This window comes from Neophocaena asiaeorientalis, unplaced genomic scaffold (assembly GCF_003031525.2).
Source record: "Neophocaena asiaeorientalis asiaeorientalis breed wild unplaced genomic scaffold, Neophocaena_asiaeorientalis_V1.1 scaffold167, whole genome shotgun sequence".
Lineage (NCBI taxonomy): Eukaryota > Metazoa > Chordata > Mammalia > Artiodactyla > Phocoenidae > Neophocaena > Neophocaena asiaeorientalis.
In genome coordinates, this window is record NW_020175022.1 from 676,123 (window position 1) to 691,557 (window position 15,435).

A 15,435-nucleotide genomic window follows, 5' to 3' on the forward strand; every position below is an offset into this window, starting at 1 on the left:
TACCACATAAGACCATTATTCTGTTAAATTAGTACTTTAAAGAAAAGCCTATTGCATGCCTAGCAAATTATGTAACTCTATAATGTAGCAAAACAAGGTCTCTTCTCTGAGCCACAAACTGAACCATCTTATTCAGGAGATCTGTGTCATTTCTCCCTGCCTTTCTCGACAAACGTTTCAGCATCCACATCCAAAGACTCCTAATGTATTGTTTGGAGGTCCTGAGATAACAAATAAGTTTTAATATTTCTACCTATAACCTACTTAGAAAAAGGGAACATTAGCTTACCTACAACTCATCAAACCTATCCACGGACACGTGTAAGAGGAATAAGGAATCTTCAAGTAGGACATGCCAGTGAACCAAGAATCACTTTCATAAAAATTTCTTAAATACTGCCCATCTAGTTCCCAAATCAATTTAGCATGTTGCTGAGTCTGTATATGTTTGCTGTGTGCAAAAATATAACCCTATAAATAAATAAAGGTCCTTAATGCATCAAAAAATAATTATGCATTTTTCTGTTGTTGTTAAGTGTTTGGCGAGTCAATAAAATAGGCTATTAATTGCTGTACTGTACATTTTACTCTTGGCTTCAAAGCTCAGATCATTCAACACCTAAGTCAAAAACCTGATTTACTTTCACTGTTGAGTTTCAGGAAACTTAGCTATGCAGTTTAGGAGCTGCAATATATACCTAGACCCTATTTTTACTCAAGATAGTAGAGTTTAATAGGCTGGCTTACCTTTTTCTAGATATTCTTCCAACCCTCGACGTCGGGCATCTAATTGCTGTTCTGATAAAGAGAATGGCCACTTCCCTGGAAGTCGGGGAAATGTAAAGTTGGCAAACTCTCTCTTCAGGTTCTGGTGTAGGATGGCAAATTCCCGGTACCGCTTAGAACACAACTGCCTCCCTGCCATGTAAACATTGTATACCTGGTGAGGGTGAAGAACAAAAAAAAGCCTACTTACTGCAAATTAAATCACAGAATCACCTACAGTCAGGCTCAGATTGATACCGGCTAGGTATATTCTGATACACACTTAACAGAGAATATATGTTCAAGGTCACTGTAAAACAAGATTTACTTTTAATAAAGATGCCAGAAATTATATGTACAAAAGAGGGCTACTGCCTTCAGGGGGCCCATGATCTTATTTGTGATATTACAATTACCTCCAACACATTGTTTTAAATATCTTCAGAGGCAATTACCAGATTTTAAGGGTAGATTTTATTTTCAGTAAGTTAAAGATCATTCAAAGCCAATGTGGTAAGTAAAGTGAATGAACAAGCAGGCAAATTTGGAGAGAGATGTAAAAAATTAGTATTGATTATAAAGCAATGTGACTGATATTTGTGTGTGAACCACACTTCCAAAGAAAAGATCTAAAATTGATGTAAGCAATAGTGAAATTTTTGTTACCAAATAGATCATTTTTGCAAAAACTCCTTTCCTGAAGTCAGATATCCCTAGTTTTGTTCTTCTCCCTTCCATCATTAAAACAGGGTTAACAAAAAGTTGAAGAATAAATGTATTCTAAGGACCTCCTCATATAAACGGTTAATAATCCTCATAAAGAAATAGGTAGAGGGACTTCCCTGGTGGTCCAGTGGGTAAGACTCCGAGCTCCCAATGCAGGGGCCCTGGATACAATCCCTGGTCGGGGAACTAGATCCTGCATGCATGCCACAACTAAGAGTTCACATGCCATGACTAAGAGTCCGCATGCCACAAATAAGGAGTCCGCACGCCACAACTAAGGAGTCCGCACACCATAACTAAGAAGCCCACATGCCGCAACTATGAGCCCACATGCCGCAACTTACAGATCCCGCATGCCACAACTTAAAAGATCCCGCATGCCACAACTTAAAAGATTCTGCATGCCACAACAAAGATCATGTGCCACAACTAAGACCCAGCACAGCCTAAATAAATATTTAAAAAATAAAAAAGAAATAGGTAGAGATTTCTGTCTACTGTTCACAGATGCATGCCAAACTTCTAGAACAGGGCCTGGCACACAGTAGGCACTCAGTAAATATTTGATGAAAAAATGAATGTATGTATGTGTAATTCTTAAATATGTGTCCTCATAAAGGAAAGTGGTGGGATGCATAATCCAAAAACATCAAATAATCTAAGTTACTTTGTATTCTCAGAACATATCAAATTATGCAGAGATGGGAAAATTAGCTCCAAATCACATTTACTGGCTTAGCAAAAATCATTCAAAAATTTAAATGTGCACAAAATAGGTCATCTACTCATGTAATCAAGACTTAGTCACTGAGCATAGAGAACAGACTGGTGGTTGCCAAGGGGGAGGAGGTTGGGGGAGGGATAGAGTGGGAGATGGGGGTTAGCAGATGTAAGCTTTTATACACAGAATGGATAAACAACAAGGTCCTACTGTACAGCACAGAGAACTATATTCAATATCCTATGATAAACCATAATGGAAAAGAATACCAAAAAAAGTATATTTATGTATAACTGAATCACTTTGCTGTGCAGCAGTAATTAGCACAATATGGTAAATCAACGATACTTCAATTTAATAAATAAATCAATAAAGACTTAGTCACTGAGAATGTATACACCAAAGCCCTTCCTTCAATCTCAGGAAGAATCTTTTCCATGCTTCTGTGATTTAGGAAGTATAAATTAAACGCAACAATAATTTAAAAACTCCTCTCTCACAACTCTCCTCCTATGATCCCTCCCCTACTTGAAAGCAAAGCCTCTAACCACTATCAAATAGTGTCCAGGGATGAGTATGATCCCGATCAATGAGTTTTCTTCTTATAATTATCGCTCAAATTTATAACTGATTGTAATGAATCACACATATTACCAAGTATTCCTTCTTAAGTACAAAAGCATTAAAAGGAAAACAGTCTTCCCCTCAGACAAGACCACACATTCTCTTAAGGGCAGGCAGTCTCAAGAAAGTCTTATTCAGTCAACCTGGTCTTATATACTTACTTCTCAAACTAAACTTCCCAAATTTCTCAAGAACATCATCATTCCTTTGCTTAAAAAGCAAGTCTACAACCCTACTGGTGTTGAAAATCAGTCTGAGTTCCTCACACAAGGAAGGAAGGAAGGGAGGTAAAGCTAGCTTAGTGGCATTGGTGAATTAGGTATTCCCCAATGTCTTTTTCCAGGGAAGAGTAGACTAGGTCTTTGATAACATACATAAAGACTATGACTGGATTTCATCAATGATGATGACTTGAGTGATCGCAAGTCTAGAAAAACATTTCCTAGGGTAGAAAGAACCCTACAATTTGAGAGGCCTTTGTGACAATTTCAATCCTAAAATTTCAGTTTCTTATAAGGTGAGAAGAGTAACATCAAATAGCCTCTCACCACCCACCTCTTTCCACTTAAATGTGAAGTCAAAGGGAACAGAACTATAAATAGGATGCCTAACAGTTCAGTAATACTTTAATGCAGGTAGGAATGGCTTCCAAAAGAGCCAAACCATTGTTTTTTTTAAAAATAGACCTTTATTGGAGGATAACTGCTTCATAATACTGTTAGTTTCTGTTGTACAACAAAGTGAATCAGTCATATGCATACATATATCCCCATATCCCCTCCCTCTTGAGCCTCCCTCCCATCCTCCCTATCCCACATTTCTAGGTCATCTCAAAGCACTGAACTGATCTCCCTGTGCTATGCTGCTGCTTCCCATAATTATTTTACATTCAGTAGTGTATATATGTCGATGCTAATCTCACTTCGCCCCAGCTTCCCCCTCTGCCCTGTGTCCTCAAGTCCATTCTCTATGTCTACATCTTTATTCCTGCCCTGTCACTAGGTTCAACAGTACCATTCTTTTATTTTTTTGAATTCCATATATATATATATATATATATATATATATATGTTAGCATACGGTATTTGTTTTTCTCTTTCTTACTTCACTCTGTATGAGACTCTAGGTCCATCCACCTCACTAAAAATAACTCAATTTCATTTCTTTTTATGGCTGAGTAATATTCCATTGTATATATATGCCACATCTTCTTTAACCATTCATCTGTCGATGGACATTTAGGTTGCTTCCATGTCCTGGCTATTATAAATAGTGCTGCAATGAACATTGTGATACATGTCTCTTTTTGAATTATGGTTTTCTCAGGCTAAAACACTGATGAAAGAAATCAAAGATGACACAAACAGATGGAGAAATATACCATGTTCTTGGATTGGAAGAATCAATATTGTGAAAATGACTGTACTACCCAAATCAACCTACAGATTCAATGCAATCCCTATCAAACTACCAATGGCATTCTTCACAGAATTAGAACAAAAAATTTTACAATTCGTATGGAAACACAAACTGTTTTTAAGTTAACTGTGCTTATTAGCAAATGAGAAACATACAAAAAGAGATCAAAACAGACTACTTTGTTCTTCACTTGCCCTTAAAATTAACCAAGATCCATTAGCATCCATTTCCCTGGTTTGGACACACTCATTTGCAAAGAAAATGACTGACTCCCTGCTGAATCAACTCATCAATGTCCATGATCCATGAGAAACGACCATGGTCTCATTACAAATGAAAACATCCATGAAAAAATATATTCTCTGGACTTGAAGGAAGATTATCAAATAGGAACTAAAGATATACACAGGCTGACAGTGTTTCTAGGATTTTTCCACCTTAATGTAAACCCTCAGACTGGCTGGCTCATACATGGAATTAGATGATGTTTGTCAAGCTTGCGATAGCACGCTGAATTTAATGATCACTGGTCACTGTCTTCTCCAACTGACCATATCCTACAAAACTTCAAAAGTTAGAATATTCATACAGATGGGCAAGAGGCACATGAAAAGATGCTCAATATCACTAATTATTAGAGAAATGCAAATCAAAACTACAATGAGAGTGTGGGGCTCGCTGTGGGGCCGAGGCAGGCCAGCAGTCAGGCGGGCGGGCGATGGCGGGGGCCGCAGTGGGCGGCAGAGGCGGAGGTGCCTGGGGGCCAGGGCACGGAGGGGCAGGGGGCCTCCGGCGGGGCTGCTCTCCCCCAGCCCCCGCTGGCTCCCCCCGGGCTGGGCTGCAGCCTTTCAGGGCCACCGTCCCTTTCCAGCTGCAGCAGCCGCACCAGCGCCGGGACGGGGGTGGCCGCGCAGCCAGCGTCCCGTGTTCCGTGGCCCCAGAAAAGCCAGTGTGTAGGCCTCAGCCACCCCAGGTCCGGCGTACTTTCTCCCTGGACACCATCCTCAGCTCCTACCTTCTGGGCCAGTGGCCACGAGATGCTGATGGGGCCTTCACCTGCTGTACTAATAACAAGGGCACCCAGACCCCCCTGTCCTGGCAAGAGCTTGAAGGTGAGCGGGCCAGCTCGTGTACACACAAGCACTCAGCGTCCTGGGGCAGCACAGACCACCAAAAAGAGATTACCAAGTTGAAGCAACAGCTGCAGAGGACAAAGCTTAGCCGCAGTGGGAAAGAGAAGGAGCGGGGATCCCCCCTCCAAGGGGACCATGCTGTGTGGGGAGCACTGAGGGCGTCCCCTCCCAGCTTCCCCTCAGGGTCCTCTGTCCTGCGACTGAGCCCCTGCCTGCACCGGAGCCTGGAAGGGCTCAACCAAGAGCTGGAGGAGGTGTTTGTGAAAGAGCAGGGTGAGGAGGAGCTGCTGCGGATCCTTGAAATCCCTGACGGACACCGAGCCCCAGCTCCCCTCCAGAGCGGCAGCTGTGATCATCCCCTCCTCCTCCTGGAGCCTGGAAACCTTGCCAGCTCTCCCTCCATGCCCCTGGCATCCCCCCAGCCTTCTGGCCAGACTGGCCGTGAGGAACACCAGGGTGCAGCCGAGGAGCTGACGTCCATCCCCAGTGACAAAGCTTTCCCTCCAGGCCACCCAGCCTTCCTTGAAGAGGGCAGCCCATCTCCAGTCCTTGCCTTTGCCGCCTCCCCTCGGCCCAATCACAGCTACATCTTCAAACGGGAACCCCCGGAAGACTGTGAGAGACTGCGGGTGTTTGAAGAGGCCACGTCCCCAGGTCCTGACCTGGCCTTCCTGACTTCCTGTCCTGACAAGAACAAAGTCCATTTCAACCCAACCGGCTCGGCTTTCTGCCCCGTCAGCTTGATGAAGCCCCTCTTCCCCAGCATGGGCTTCATCTTCCGTAACTGCCCCTCAAGCCCGGGGTCCCCCCTTCCCCCGGCCAGCCCCAGGCCACTGCCTCGAAGGATCCAGAGGCCCCCAAGGCCTCCTCGCTGCCATTCGAGCCTTGGCAGTGCCCCCCACCGTCAGAAGAGCCTGCGCTTTTCCAGAGCTCCCTGGTGGTCTGAGGGCCCCACCCCCACTTCACCATGGAGACCAGTGCCTTGGTGGCAGGCCCCTCCCGAGCTCCCCTGAGATGGGGGATGAAGGAGCCCTTCCCTCCTGGCCTTTGAGCACTTTCATTTATTGTGTCAAAGCCCTGGGTCCTCTTTCCGATGGACCTCTGCCCCTTCGAATGTGAGGGGACCTGCCTCCTCCACTAGAAGCTGGGCAGCTCACAAGTCACACCCGTGTTCTTGTCACCCCTCTCACTTGGTGGAAAACTCAACCAGAAGGTCTTGGGTCCCCCACCCCTGGGTGTGAGTCCGAAGGACAGTGTATGGGGCCCTTGTCTTTATCATGGAGCAAGCTGGCCATGATTAAAGGAGAGGGGACACCACAGATTTCCTTACCTCTCCTCCCCAGACACAGATGAGGAGACCCGAATAGATTCCCCATCCTCTCAGTCCCATCCCCCTACCTCCCTCTCATTGGAGGAGCTGACCAAAGCAGCCCGAAAGGGCCATAACACTTGACCAATCCAGCTGCTGGCAGAGGGGGAACCAAGCGTTTTCCTAAGTGGCATTTTCATCTCGCTTTCACCCTAAGATTGTCTTAAGCAGCAGCCCAGCCTGCCCAGCCCCAGGTGGGTAGTAGGGGAGAGGGAGAACTGGCATTCCTCCGGGTGGCAAGTGGTGACTCTCCACCCTCCACCTGCCCCAGGACTGGGCTGGATTAGAAAAATGCCTATTTTTCTTGTATCGATGTAGAAACTCTATTTTCTCCCAAAGACACTATTTTTGCAGCTGTTTGAAGTCTGTATATTTTCCATACTGCAGAGCTTACACAAAATCGAAGAAGAATGTTAATGTTCAAGTTTTATTATCCTGTGTTTAGAAGTTGTGTTTTTTTGTTTGTTTTTTGTTTTTTGCAGATCTTGGTGTTAATAGACCAAATAAATAAGTATTCCCAGGGGAAAAAAAAAAAAACTACAATGAGGTATCACCTCATGCCAGTCAGAATGGCAATCATCAAAAAATCTAGAAACAATAAATGCTGGAAAGGCTGTGGTGAAAAGGGAACCCTCCTGCACTGTTGGTAGGAATGTAAATTGATACAACCACTATGGAAAACAGTATGGAGGTTCCTTAAAAAAATAAAAATAGAACTACCATATGACCCAGCAATCCCACTACTGGACATATACCCAGAGAAAACCATAATTCAAAAAGAGACATGTACCACAATGTTCACTGCAGCACTATTTACAACAGCCAGGACATGGAAGCAACCTAAATGTCCATCGACAGATGAATGGATAAAGAAGATGTGGCACATATATACAATGGAATATTACTTAGCCATAAAAAGAAACAAAATTGAGTTATTTGTAGTGAGGTGGATGGACCCAGAGTCTGTCATACAGAGTGAAGTAAGTCAGAAAGAGAAAAACAAATACCGTATTCTAACACATATATATGGAATCTAAAAAAAAAAAGAAAAAGGTACTGATGAACCTAGTTGCAGGGCAGGAATAAAGATGTAGACATAGAGAATGGACTTGAGGACACAGGGTAGGAGGGGGAAGCTGGGGCGCAGTGAGATTAGCATCAACATATATACACTACCAAATGTAAAACAGTTATGGGAAGCAGCAGCATAGTACAGGGAGATCAGCTCGGTGATTTGCGATGACCTAGAAGGGTGGGATAGGGAGGATGGGAGGGAGGCTCAAGAGGGAGGGCATATGGGGACATATGTATGCATATGGCTGATTCACTTTCGTGTGCAACAGAAACTAACACAGTATTGTGAAGTAATTATACTCCAATAAAGATCTATTAAAAAAAAAGTTAGAATGTTCAGATTGCAAAGCCAGTTTCCAAGGGTAACAAGTTACAGCCCTCCTGAGATACTCTTTGCTGAGTTAGACCCCAATAAGGGAAAAGGAATGAATTACGAGTGGGCAAAGTGTACAACTTATCTGATCAGTGATCTAATTTTGTCTCTCTGGATTCTACAAGTCAAAGTTTCAAACTTCAGCTTTGAAATAATTTCCAAATTTCACAATATGTAAATGTTGAAAATCCACGCCATGCCATTTCTCTCTTTATCCTCATGAATTAATTCTATGGAATGAATGCCAGAAGACAGTAACTGATAAATTCTCACAATAGCACAAACCACTGAATGGAAAGCAATTCTAGTAATATCTGGGCTCTGTATTCAATAGCAAAACCCAAAATTCCAGATATCAGAGATCTTTATTTTGTTGCTTCCTTAATCCCCACCTACAGATTTCTTAAGGCTTTTAAATGGTAACATCTCATTCTATGTAGGATCTGAATATTAAAATGTTCTCACTTTCTCAAACCTCTAGTAACCAACAGGAATTGTGCTACTGAACACACAGAAGAGACTCTCCTTATACAATGCAAAAGTGATTAGGAAAAAAGAATGATGACAATTTGGCCATGATAACATCACCTAAGTTCTGCTTACAAGTGTCAAATAGACCCTGATCTAGTCCATGCTACTGATCTGAATGAATCTTCAATATACATTATGATCAACAAATTGTTTCCAATGCTACCTTGCCATTTAATCTTGTTTTTAGCTGAAAATTCATCTTCAAAAGGACACACTATTTGTTATTCATAAGCTGCTTATAATAGCAAAAGGAGATACAGCACTCTTAGCTGATTTCTGGGTGAAAGGTGTGAGATCCTTAACTAAGGGATTCTTCCCAAATACTGAAGTATTTAGGCTTCTTCTTGGAAAGAAAAAAAGCAAAAGGAAACAACATGATCCTAAAGAACGAAGGTTTAGTGTGTGTGTGTGTGTGTGTGTGTGTGTGTGTGTGTGTGTGTGTGTGTGTGTGTATGCGTTTTCCCTAATGTGGGTCATAAATGGTATCTATTTTCTTTATTTGGACCTCAGGTGTACAGAACTGGATTAATCACAATCCTTGGTTCATAACACAGTCTCATTTTGGCAAACTCTTTGTTTGGATATTTAATTTGGTTATTTTTATTTTACTTTTATTTTTTTGACCATGCCACACATCAGGTGGGATCTTAGTTCCCCAACCAGGGATTGAACCTGTGCCACCTACAGTGGAAGCACAGAGTCTTAACCACTGGACCACCACGAAAGTCCCAATTTAGTTATTTTTAACATTGTGAAAAGCAAACTAAAAGCTAAGACCTTGACAAAAACATTTCTAACCATATAGTCTCTGCCTCCTTCACCCTATCTCCCTGTTTCTCTAACTCCCAAAATTATTATGCTCAACCATGTTTCATTATTCCCTTGTTTTTCTTTTTATAGTTTTTTCCTGCATTTATATGTAATCCTTATATTTTTTATTTTAATTTTTGAAGGGTATTTTAGTTTTATGAAAAGGCTATCATGCAGAATGAGACCTTTTGGGACTTATTTTTTCACTTAGTCTCATCCACAACGTTATATATCTTTGTTGTTTACTCTGTTGTACACAACACTTTGTTGTTTCGCTTTTCAAAAATCTGTTCTGTTGATGGGTATTCAGGTTGTTTCTGGGTTTTACTACTTCTTAGTTTTGGCTATTATGAACAATGCTGCTATGAACATTTGTGCATATGTCCCCTGTAGTACATATATAAGAGATTCTCCTGGGTATACCCTACAAGAGGAACTGCAGAGTTATAAGGTATGTGAATATTCAACCTAAGGAGATAACGCCAAACTGTAAGCTAAAGCAGTTACATCAATTTTTACTCCTTTCAGTAATAATATAAAAAGATCCTCTTAATTTTTGCCAGTGGAATGGGTATGAAAAGATTTGTCACTATGGTCCTAATTTACATTTGCATGATTAGTAATGATGCTGATCATCACCTCTCCATATATTTATTGGCCAGCTGCCCAGGGATCCAGCCCCACCTACCAGTGGGTCAATATCAACTCTGGGAAACCCTGGGCCCCACAGCCAGCGAAGTCAGGAACTGGCCCCACTCATCAGCAGGCTGACACCAGCCCCAGAACCTTCCCAGGACATGGCCCCACCCACCAGTCACTGGCAACTTCTGCACTAGGCAAGGCCTGGCAACCAACCTGATCAGGGGCCACCCATGCTTACCAAGGCACCCATAGTAGTCAGCCTGACACAACAGAAGAGCCCATGCAGCCCACATAGATGGCACCCCTAAAGCATAGAGGTCTGGTGACCAGAGGGGAGTATGCTGCTGGCCCATAGGCATTTCCTACATAAGGCCACTTCTCCACGATCAGGAAACATACCAACCTACCAAATACATAGAAATAAGAACACAGAATTTGGCAAAATGAGGCGATAGAGGAATATGTTCCAAACAAGACAAAACCCTAGAAGAAGAACTAAGTGAAATGGAGATAAGCAATTTATCCAATAGACTTCAAGGTAATGATCATAAAAATGTTCAAAGAACTTTGGAGAAGACTGGATGAACACAGTGAGAAGTTAGAAGTTTCTAACAAAGAGTTAGAAAATATAAAGAACCAAACCGAGATGAAAAATACAGTAACTAAAATTAAAAATACACTAGAAGGATTCAACAGGAGATTAGATGATACAGAGGAATGGATCAGAAAACTGGAAGACAGAGTGGAGGAAATCACTCAAGCTGAACAGAAAAAAGGACAAATAATTTTTAAAAATGAGGACAGTTTAAGACACCTCTAGGACAACATCAAGCTTATAACATTCACATAACAGGGGTCCCAGAAGGAGAAGAGAGAGAAAAAGGTGCAGAGAACGTATTAGAAGACATAATAGCTAAAAACTTCCCTAACTTGGGAAAGAAAGCAGACATCCATATCCAGGAAGCACAGAGAGTCCCAAACAAGATCAACCCAAAGAGGACCACACCAAGACACATTGTAATTAAAATAGCAAAAATTAAAGATAAAGAGAGAATATTAAAAGCAGCAAGGGAAAAGCAACTAGTTATGCACAACGGAACTCCCATAAGGCTACCAGTTGACTTTTCAGCAGAAACTCTGCAGGCCAGAAGGGAGTGGCACAATATATTTACAGTGATGAAAAGAAAAAACCTACAACCAAGAATACTCTACCTGGCAAATTATTCAATAATTTGAATAATTATTCAAATCATTCAGATTTGAAGGAGAAATCAAAAGTTTTACAGACAGGAAAAAGCTGCAAGAGTTTAGCACCATGAAACCAACTTTACAAGAAATGTTAAAGGGATGTCTCTATGCAGAAAAAAGACCACAACTAGAAAGAAGAAATTATGAAAGGAAAAATCTCGTTGGTAAAGGCAAACATACAATGAAGGTAGTTGATCAGCCACTTATAAAGCTAGTAGGAAGGTTAAAAGACGAAAGTATCATAATCATCAATATCACAATAAGCAGTTAATGGATACACACACCAAAAAAGGATGTACAAGATGATGTTAAAAACAGTAAACGTGGGCTTCCCTGGTGGCATGGTTGCGAGTCCGCCTGCCGATGCAGGGGACGCGGGTTCGTGCCCCGGTCCGGGAGGATCCCACATGCCACGGAGTGGCTGGGCCCGTGAGCCATGGCCGCTGAGCCTGCGCGTCCGGAGCCTGTGCTCCGCAACGGGAGAGGCCACAACAGTGAGAGGCCCACGTACCGCAAAAAAAAAAACAGTAAATGTGGCGAGGAGTAAAAATGCAGGATTGTTAAAATGCATTCGAAATTAAGAGATCAGCAACTTAAAATAATCATATAAATAGATGGACAGATAGATTGCTATATATATAGGTAATCACAAACCAAAAGTCTATAAAAGATATACACACAAAGAAGAGAGAGGAATCCAAACATAACACTAAAGATATGGAAAGAGAGCCAAAAAAAAAAAAAGAAAAGAACAATAGGAGCAATAAAAGCAACCCCAAAACAATAAAAAGGCAATAAGTACAAACCTATCAATAATTACTTCAAATGTAAATGGGCTAAATGCTCCAATCAAAAGACATATGGGCTTCCCTGGTGGTGCAGTGGTTGAGAGTCCGCCTGCTGATGCAGGGGACACGGGTTTGTGCCCCGGTCTGGGAAGATCCCACATGCCACGGAGCGGCTGGGCCCGTGAGCCATGGCCGCTGAGCCTGGGCGTCTGGAGCCTGTGCTCTGCAACGGGAGAGGCCACAACAGTGAGAGGCCCGCATACAGCAAAAAAAAAAAGACATAGAGTTGGGCTTCCCTGGTGGTGCAGGGGTTGGGGTTCCGCCTGCTGATGCAGGGGACACGGGTTTGTGCCCCGGTCTGGGAAGATCCCACATGCCACGGAGCGGCTGGGCCCGTGAGCCATGGCCGCTGAGCCTGGGCGTCTGGAGCCTGTGCTCTGCAACGGGAGAGGCCACAACAGTGAGAGGCCCGCATACAGCAAAAAAAAAAAGACATAGAGTTGAGCTTCCCTGGTGGTGCGGTGGTTGAGGGTCCACCTGCTAACACAGTAGACACAGGTTCGTGCCCCGGTCCAGGAGGATCCCACATGCTGCAGAGCGGCTGGGCCTGTGAGCCATGGCTGCTGAGCCTGCACGTCCGGAGGTTTGTGCCCCGGTCTGGGAAGATCCCACATGCCACGGAGCGGCTGGGCCCGTGAGCCATGGCCGCTGAGCCTGGGCGTCTGGAGCCTGTGCTCTGCAACGGGAGAGGCCACAACAGTGAGAGGCCCGCATACAGCAAAAAAAAAAAGACATAGAGTTGAGCTTCCCTGGTGGTGCGGTGGTTGAGGGTCCACCTGCTGACGCAGTAGACGCAGGTTCGTGCCCCGGTCCAGGAGGATCCCACATGCTGCAGAGCGGCTGGGCCTGTGAGCCATGGCTGCTGAGCCTGCACGTCCGGAGCCTGTGCTCCGCAACAGGAGAGCACACAACAGTGAGAGGCCCGCATACAGCAAAAAAAAAAAGACATAGAGTTGCTGAATGGATACAAAAACAAGAACCATATATATGCTGCCTAAAAGAGACTTACTTCAGATATAAAGACACACACAGGCAGAAAGTGAAGGAATAGAAAAAGGTACTCCATGCAAATGAAAATGTAAAGAAAGCCAGAATAGCAATACTTATATCAGACCAAATAGACTATAAAACAAGGTCTGTAATAAGAGATAAAGAAGGACGTTACATAACGATCAATGAATAAATCCAAGAAGAAGATATAACAACTGTAAATATATATGCATCCAACATAGGAGCACTGAATACATAAAGCAAACATTAATAGACACAGAGGGGGAGAAACTGACAGTAACACAACGACAGTAGGGGACTTTAACACCCCACCTGCAACAATGGACAGATGATCCAAACAGAAGATCAATAACAGAACACTAGCCTTAAATGACCCATTAGATTAGATAGACTTAACAGATATATATATAACATTCCATCCAAAAGCAGCAAATTGCTCATTCTTTTCAAGTGCACGTGGAACATTCTCCAGAATAGATAACATGCTAGGTCACAAAACAAGTCTCAGTAAATTTAAAACTGAAACCATATCAAGCATCTTTTCTGACCACAATGCTATAAGACTAGAAATGAACTACAAGAAAAACCTGCAAAAACCACAAACACATGGAGGCTAAACAATGTGGTACTCAACACCCAAAGGGTCATTGAAGAAATCAAAGAAATTTAAAAATACCTGGAGACAAATGAAAATGAAAACACAATGATCCAAAATCTATGTGACACAGGAAAAGCAGTTCTAAGAGGGAAGTTTATAGCGATACAAGCCTACCACAGGAGAAAAGAAATATCTCAAATAAACAAGCTAATTTTACACCTAAAGTAACTAGAAAAAGAGCAAACAAAACAAAGTTACTAGAAGAAATCATACAGATCAGAGCAGAAATAAATGAAATAGAAACTAAATAACAACAATGACAACAACAAAACAATAGAAAAAATTGACGAAACTAAGAGCTGGTTCCTTGGTGAGACATTTTTAAAGTACTGAAAGAAAAAACCATCATCCCAGAATATTATGCCCTGTAAAAATATCTTTCAAACATAAGGGTGGACCAGAGGGCAGAGAGTAGAAGCAAGAAGAACTACAATCCTGCAGCCTGTGGAACAAAAACCACATTCACAGAAAGATAGACAAGATGAAAAGGCAGAGGGCTATGTATCAGATGAAGGAAAAAGATAAAACCCCAGAAAAACAATTAAATGAAGTGGAGATAGGCAACCTTCCAGAAAAAGAATTCAGAATATGATAGTGAAAATGATCCAGGACCTCGGAAAAAGAATGGAGGCAAAAATCGAGAAGATGCAAGAAATGTTTAACAAAGTAAACATTAGAAGAAGTAAAGAACAAACAAACAGAGATGAACGATACAATAACTGAAATGAAAACTACACTAGAAGGAATCAATAGCAGAATAACTGAGGCAGAAGCATGGATAAGTGACCTAGAAGACAGAATGGTGGAATTCACTGCTGCATAACAGAATAAAGAAAAAAGAATGAAAAGCAGTGAAGACAGCCTAAGAGACCTCTCGGACAACATTAAATGCAACAACATTTGCATTATAGGGGTCCCAGAAGAAGAAGGGAGAGAGAAAGGACCAGAGAAAATATTTGAAGTGATCATAATCGAAAACTTCCCTAACATGGGAAAGGAAATAGCCAGCCAAGTTCAGGAAGCACAGAGTCCCATACAGGATAAACCCAAGGAGAAACATGCCGACACACAGTAATCAAACTGGCAAAAATTAAAGACAAAGAAAAATTATTGAAAGCAGCAAGGGAAAAATGACAAATAACATACAAGGGAACTCCCATAAGGTTAACAGCTGATTTCTCAGCAGAAACTCTACAAGCCAGAAGGGAGTGGCATGATATACTTAAAGTGATGAAAAGGAAGAACCTACAACCAAGATTACTCTACCCGGCAAGGATCTCATTCAGATTCGCTGGGGAAATCGAAAGCTTTACAGAGAAGCAAGAGCTAAGAGAATTCAGCACCACCAAACCAGCTCTACAACAAATGCTAAAGGAACTTCTCTAAGTGGGAAACATAAGAGAAGAAAAGGACTTACAAAAACAAACCCAAAACAATTAAGACAATGGTCACAGGAATATACATATCGATAATTACCTTAAAC

At 42.3% G+C, this 15,435-nt stretch overlaps 2 protein-coding genes across 2 annotated transcripts in view; one reads left to right on the forward strand and one right to left on the reverse strand.

Annotated features, from left to right (window-relative positions):
• SNX27 (sorting nexin 27) overlaps positions 1–15,435 on the reverse strand; it is an 82,103-nt gene that overhangs the window by 32,035 nt on the left and 34,633 nt on the right. Inside the window, exon 3 of the mRNA XM_024762857.1 lies at positions 748–940. Coding sequence (XP_024618625.1) covers positions 748–940 — 193 coding nt within the window. The remainder of the gene's footprint in view (positions 1–747; positions 941–15,435) is intronic.
• LOC112411624 (protein FAM117A-like) lies at positions 4,974–6,334 on the forward strand. The gene is given in 2 exon segments (XM_024762858.1): positions 4,974–6,225; positions 6,228–6,334. Coding segments are annotated over 2 exon segments (1,359 nt in total).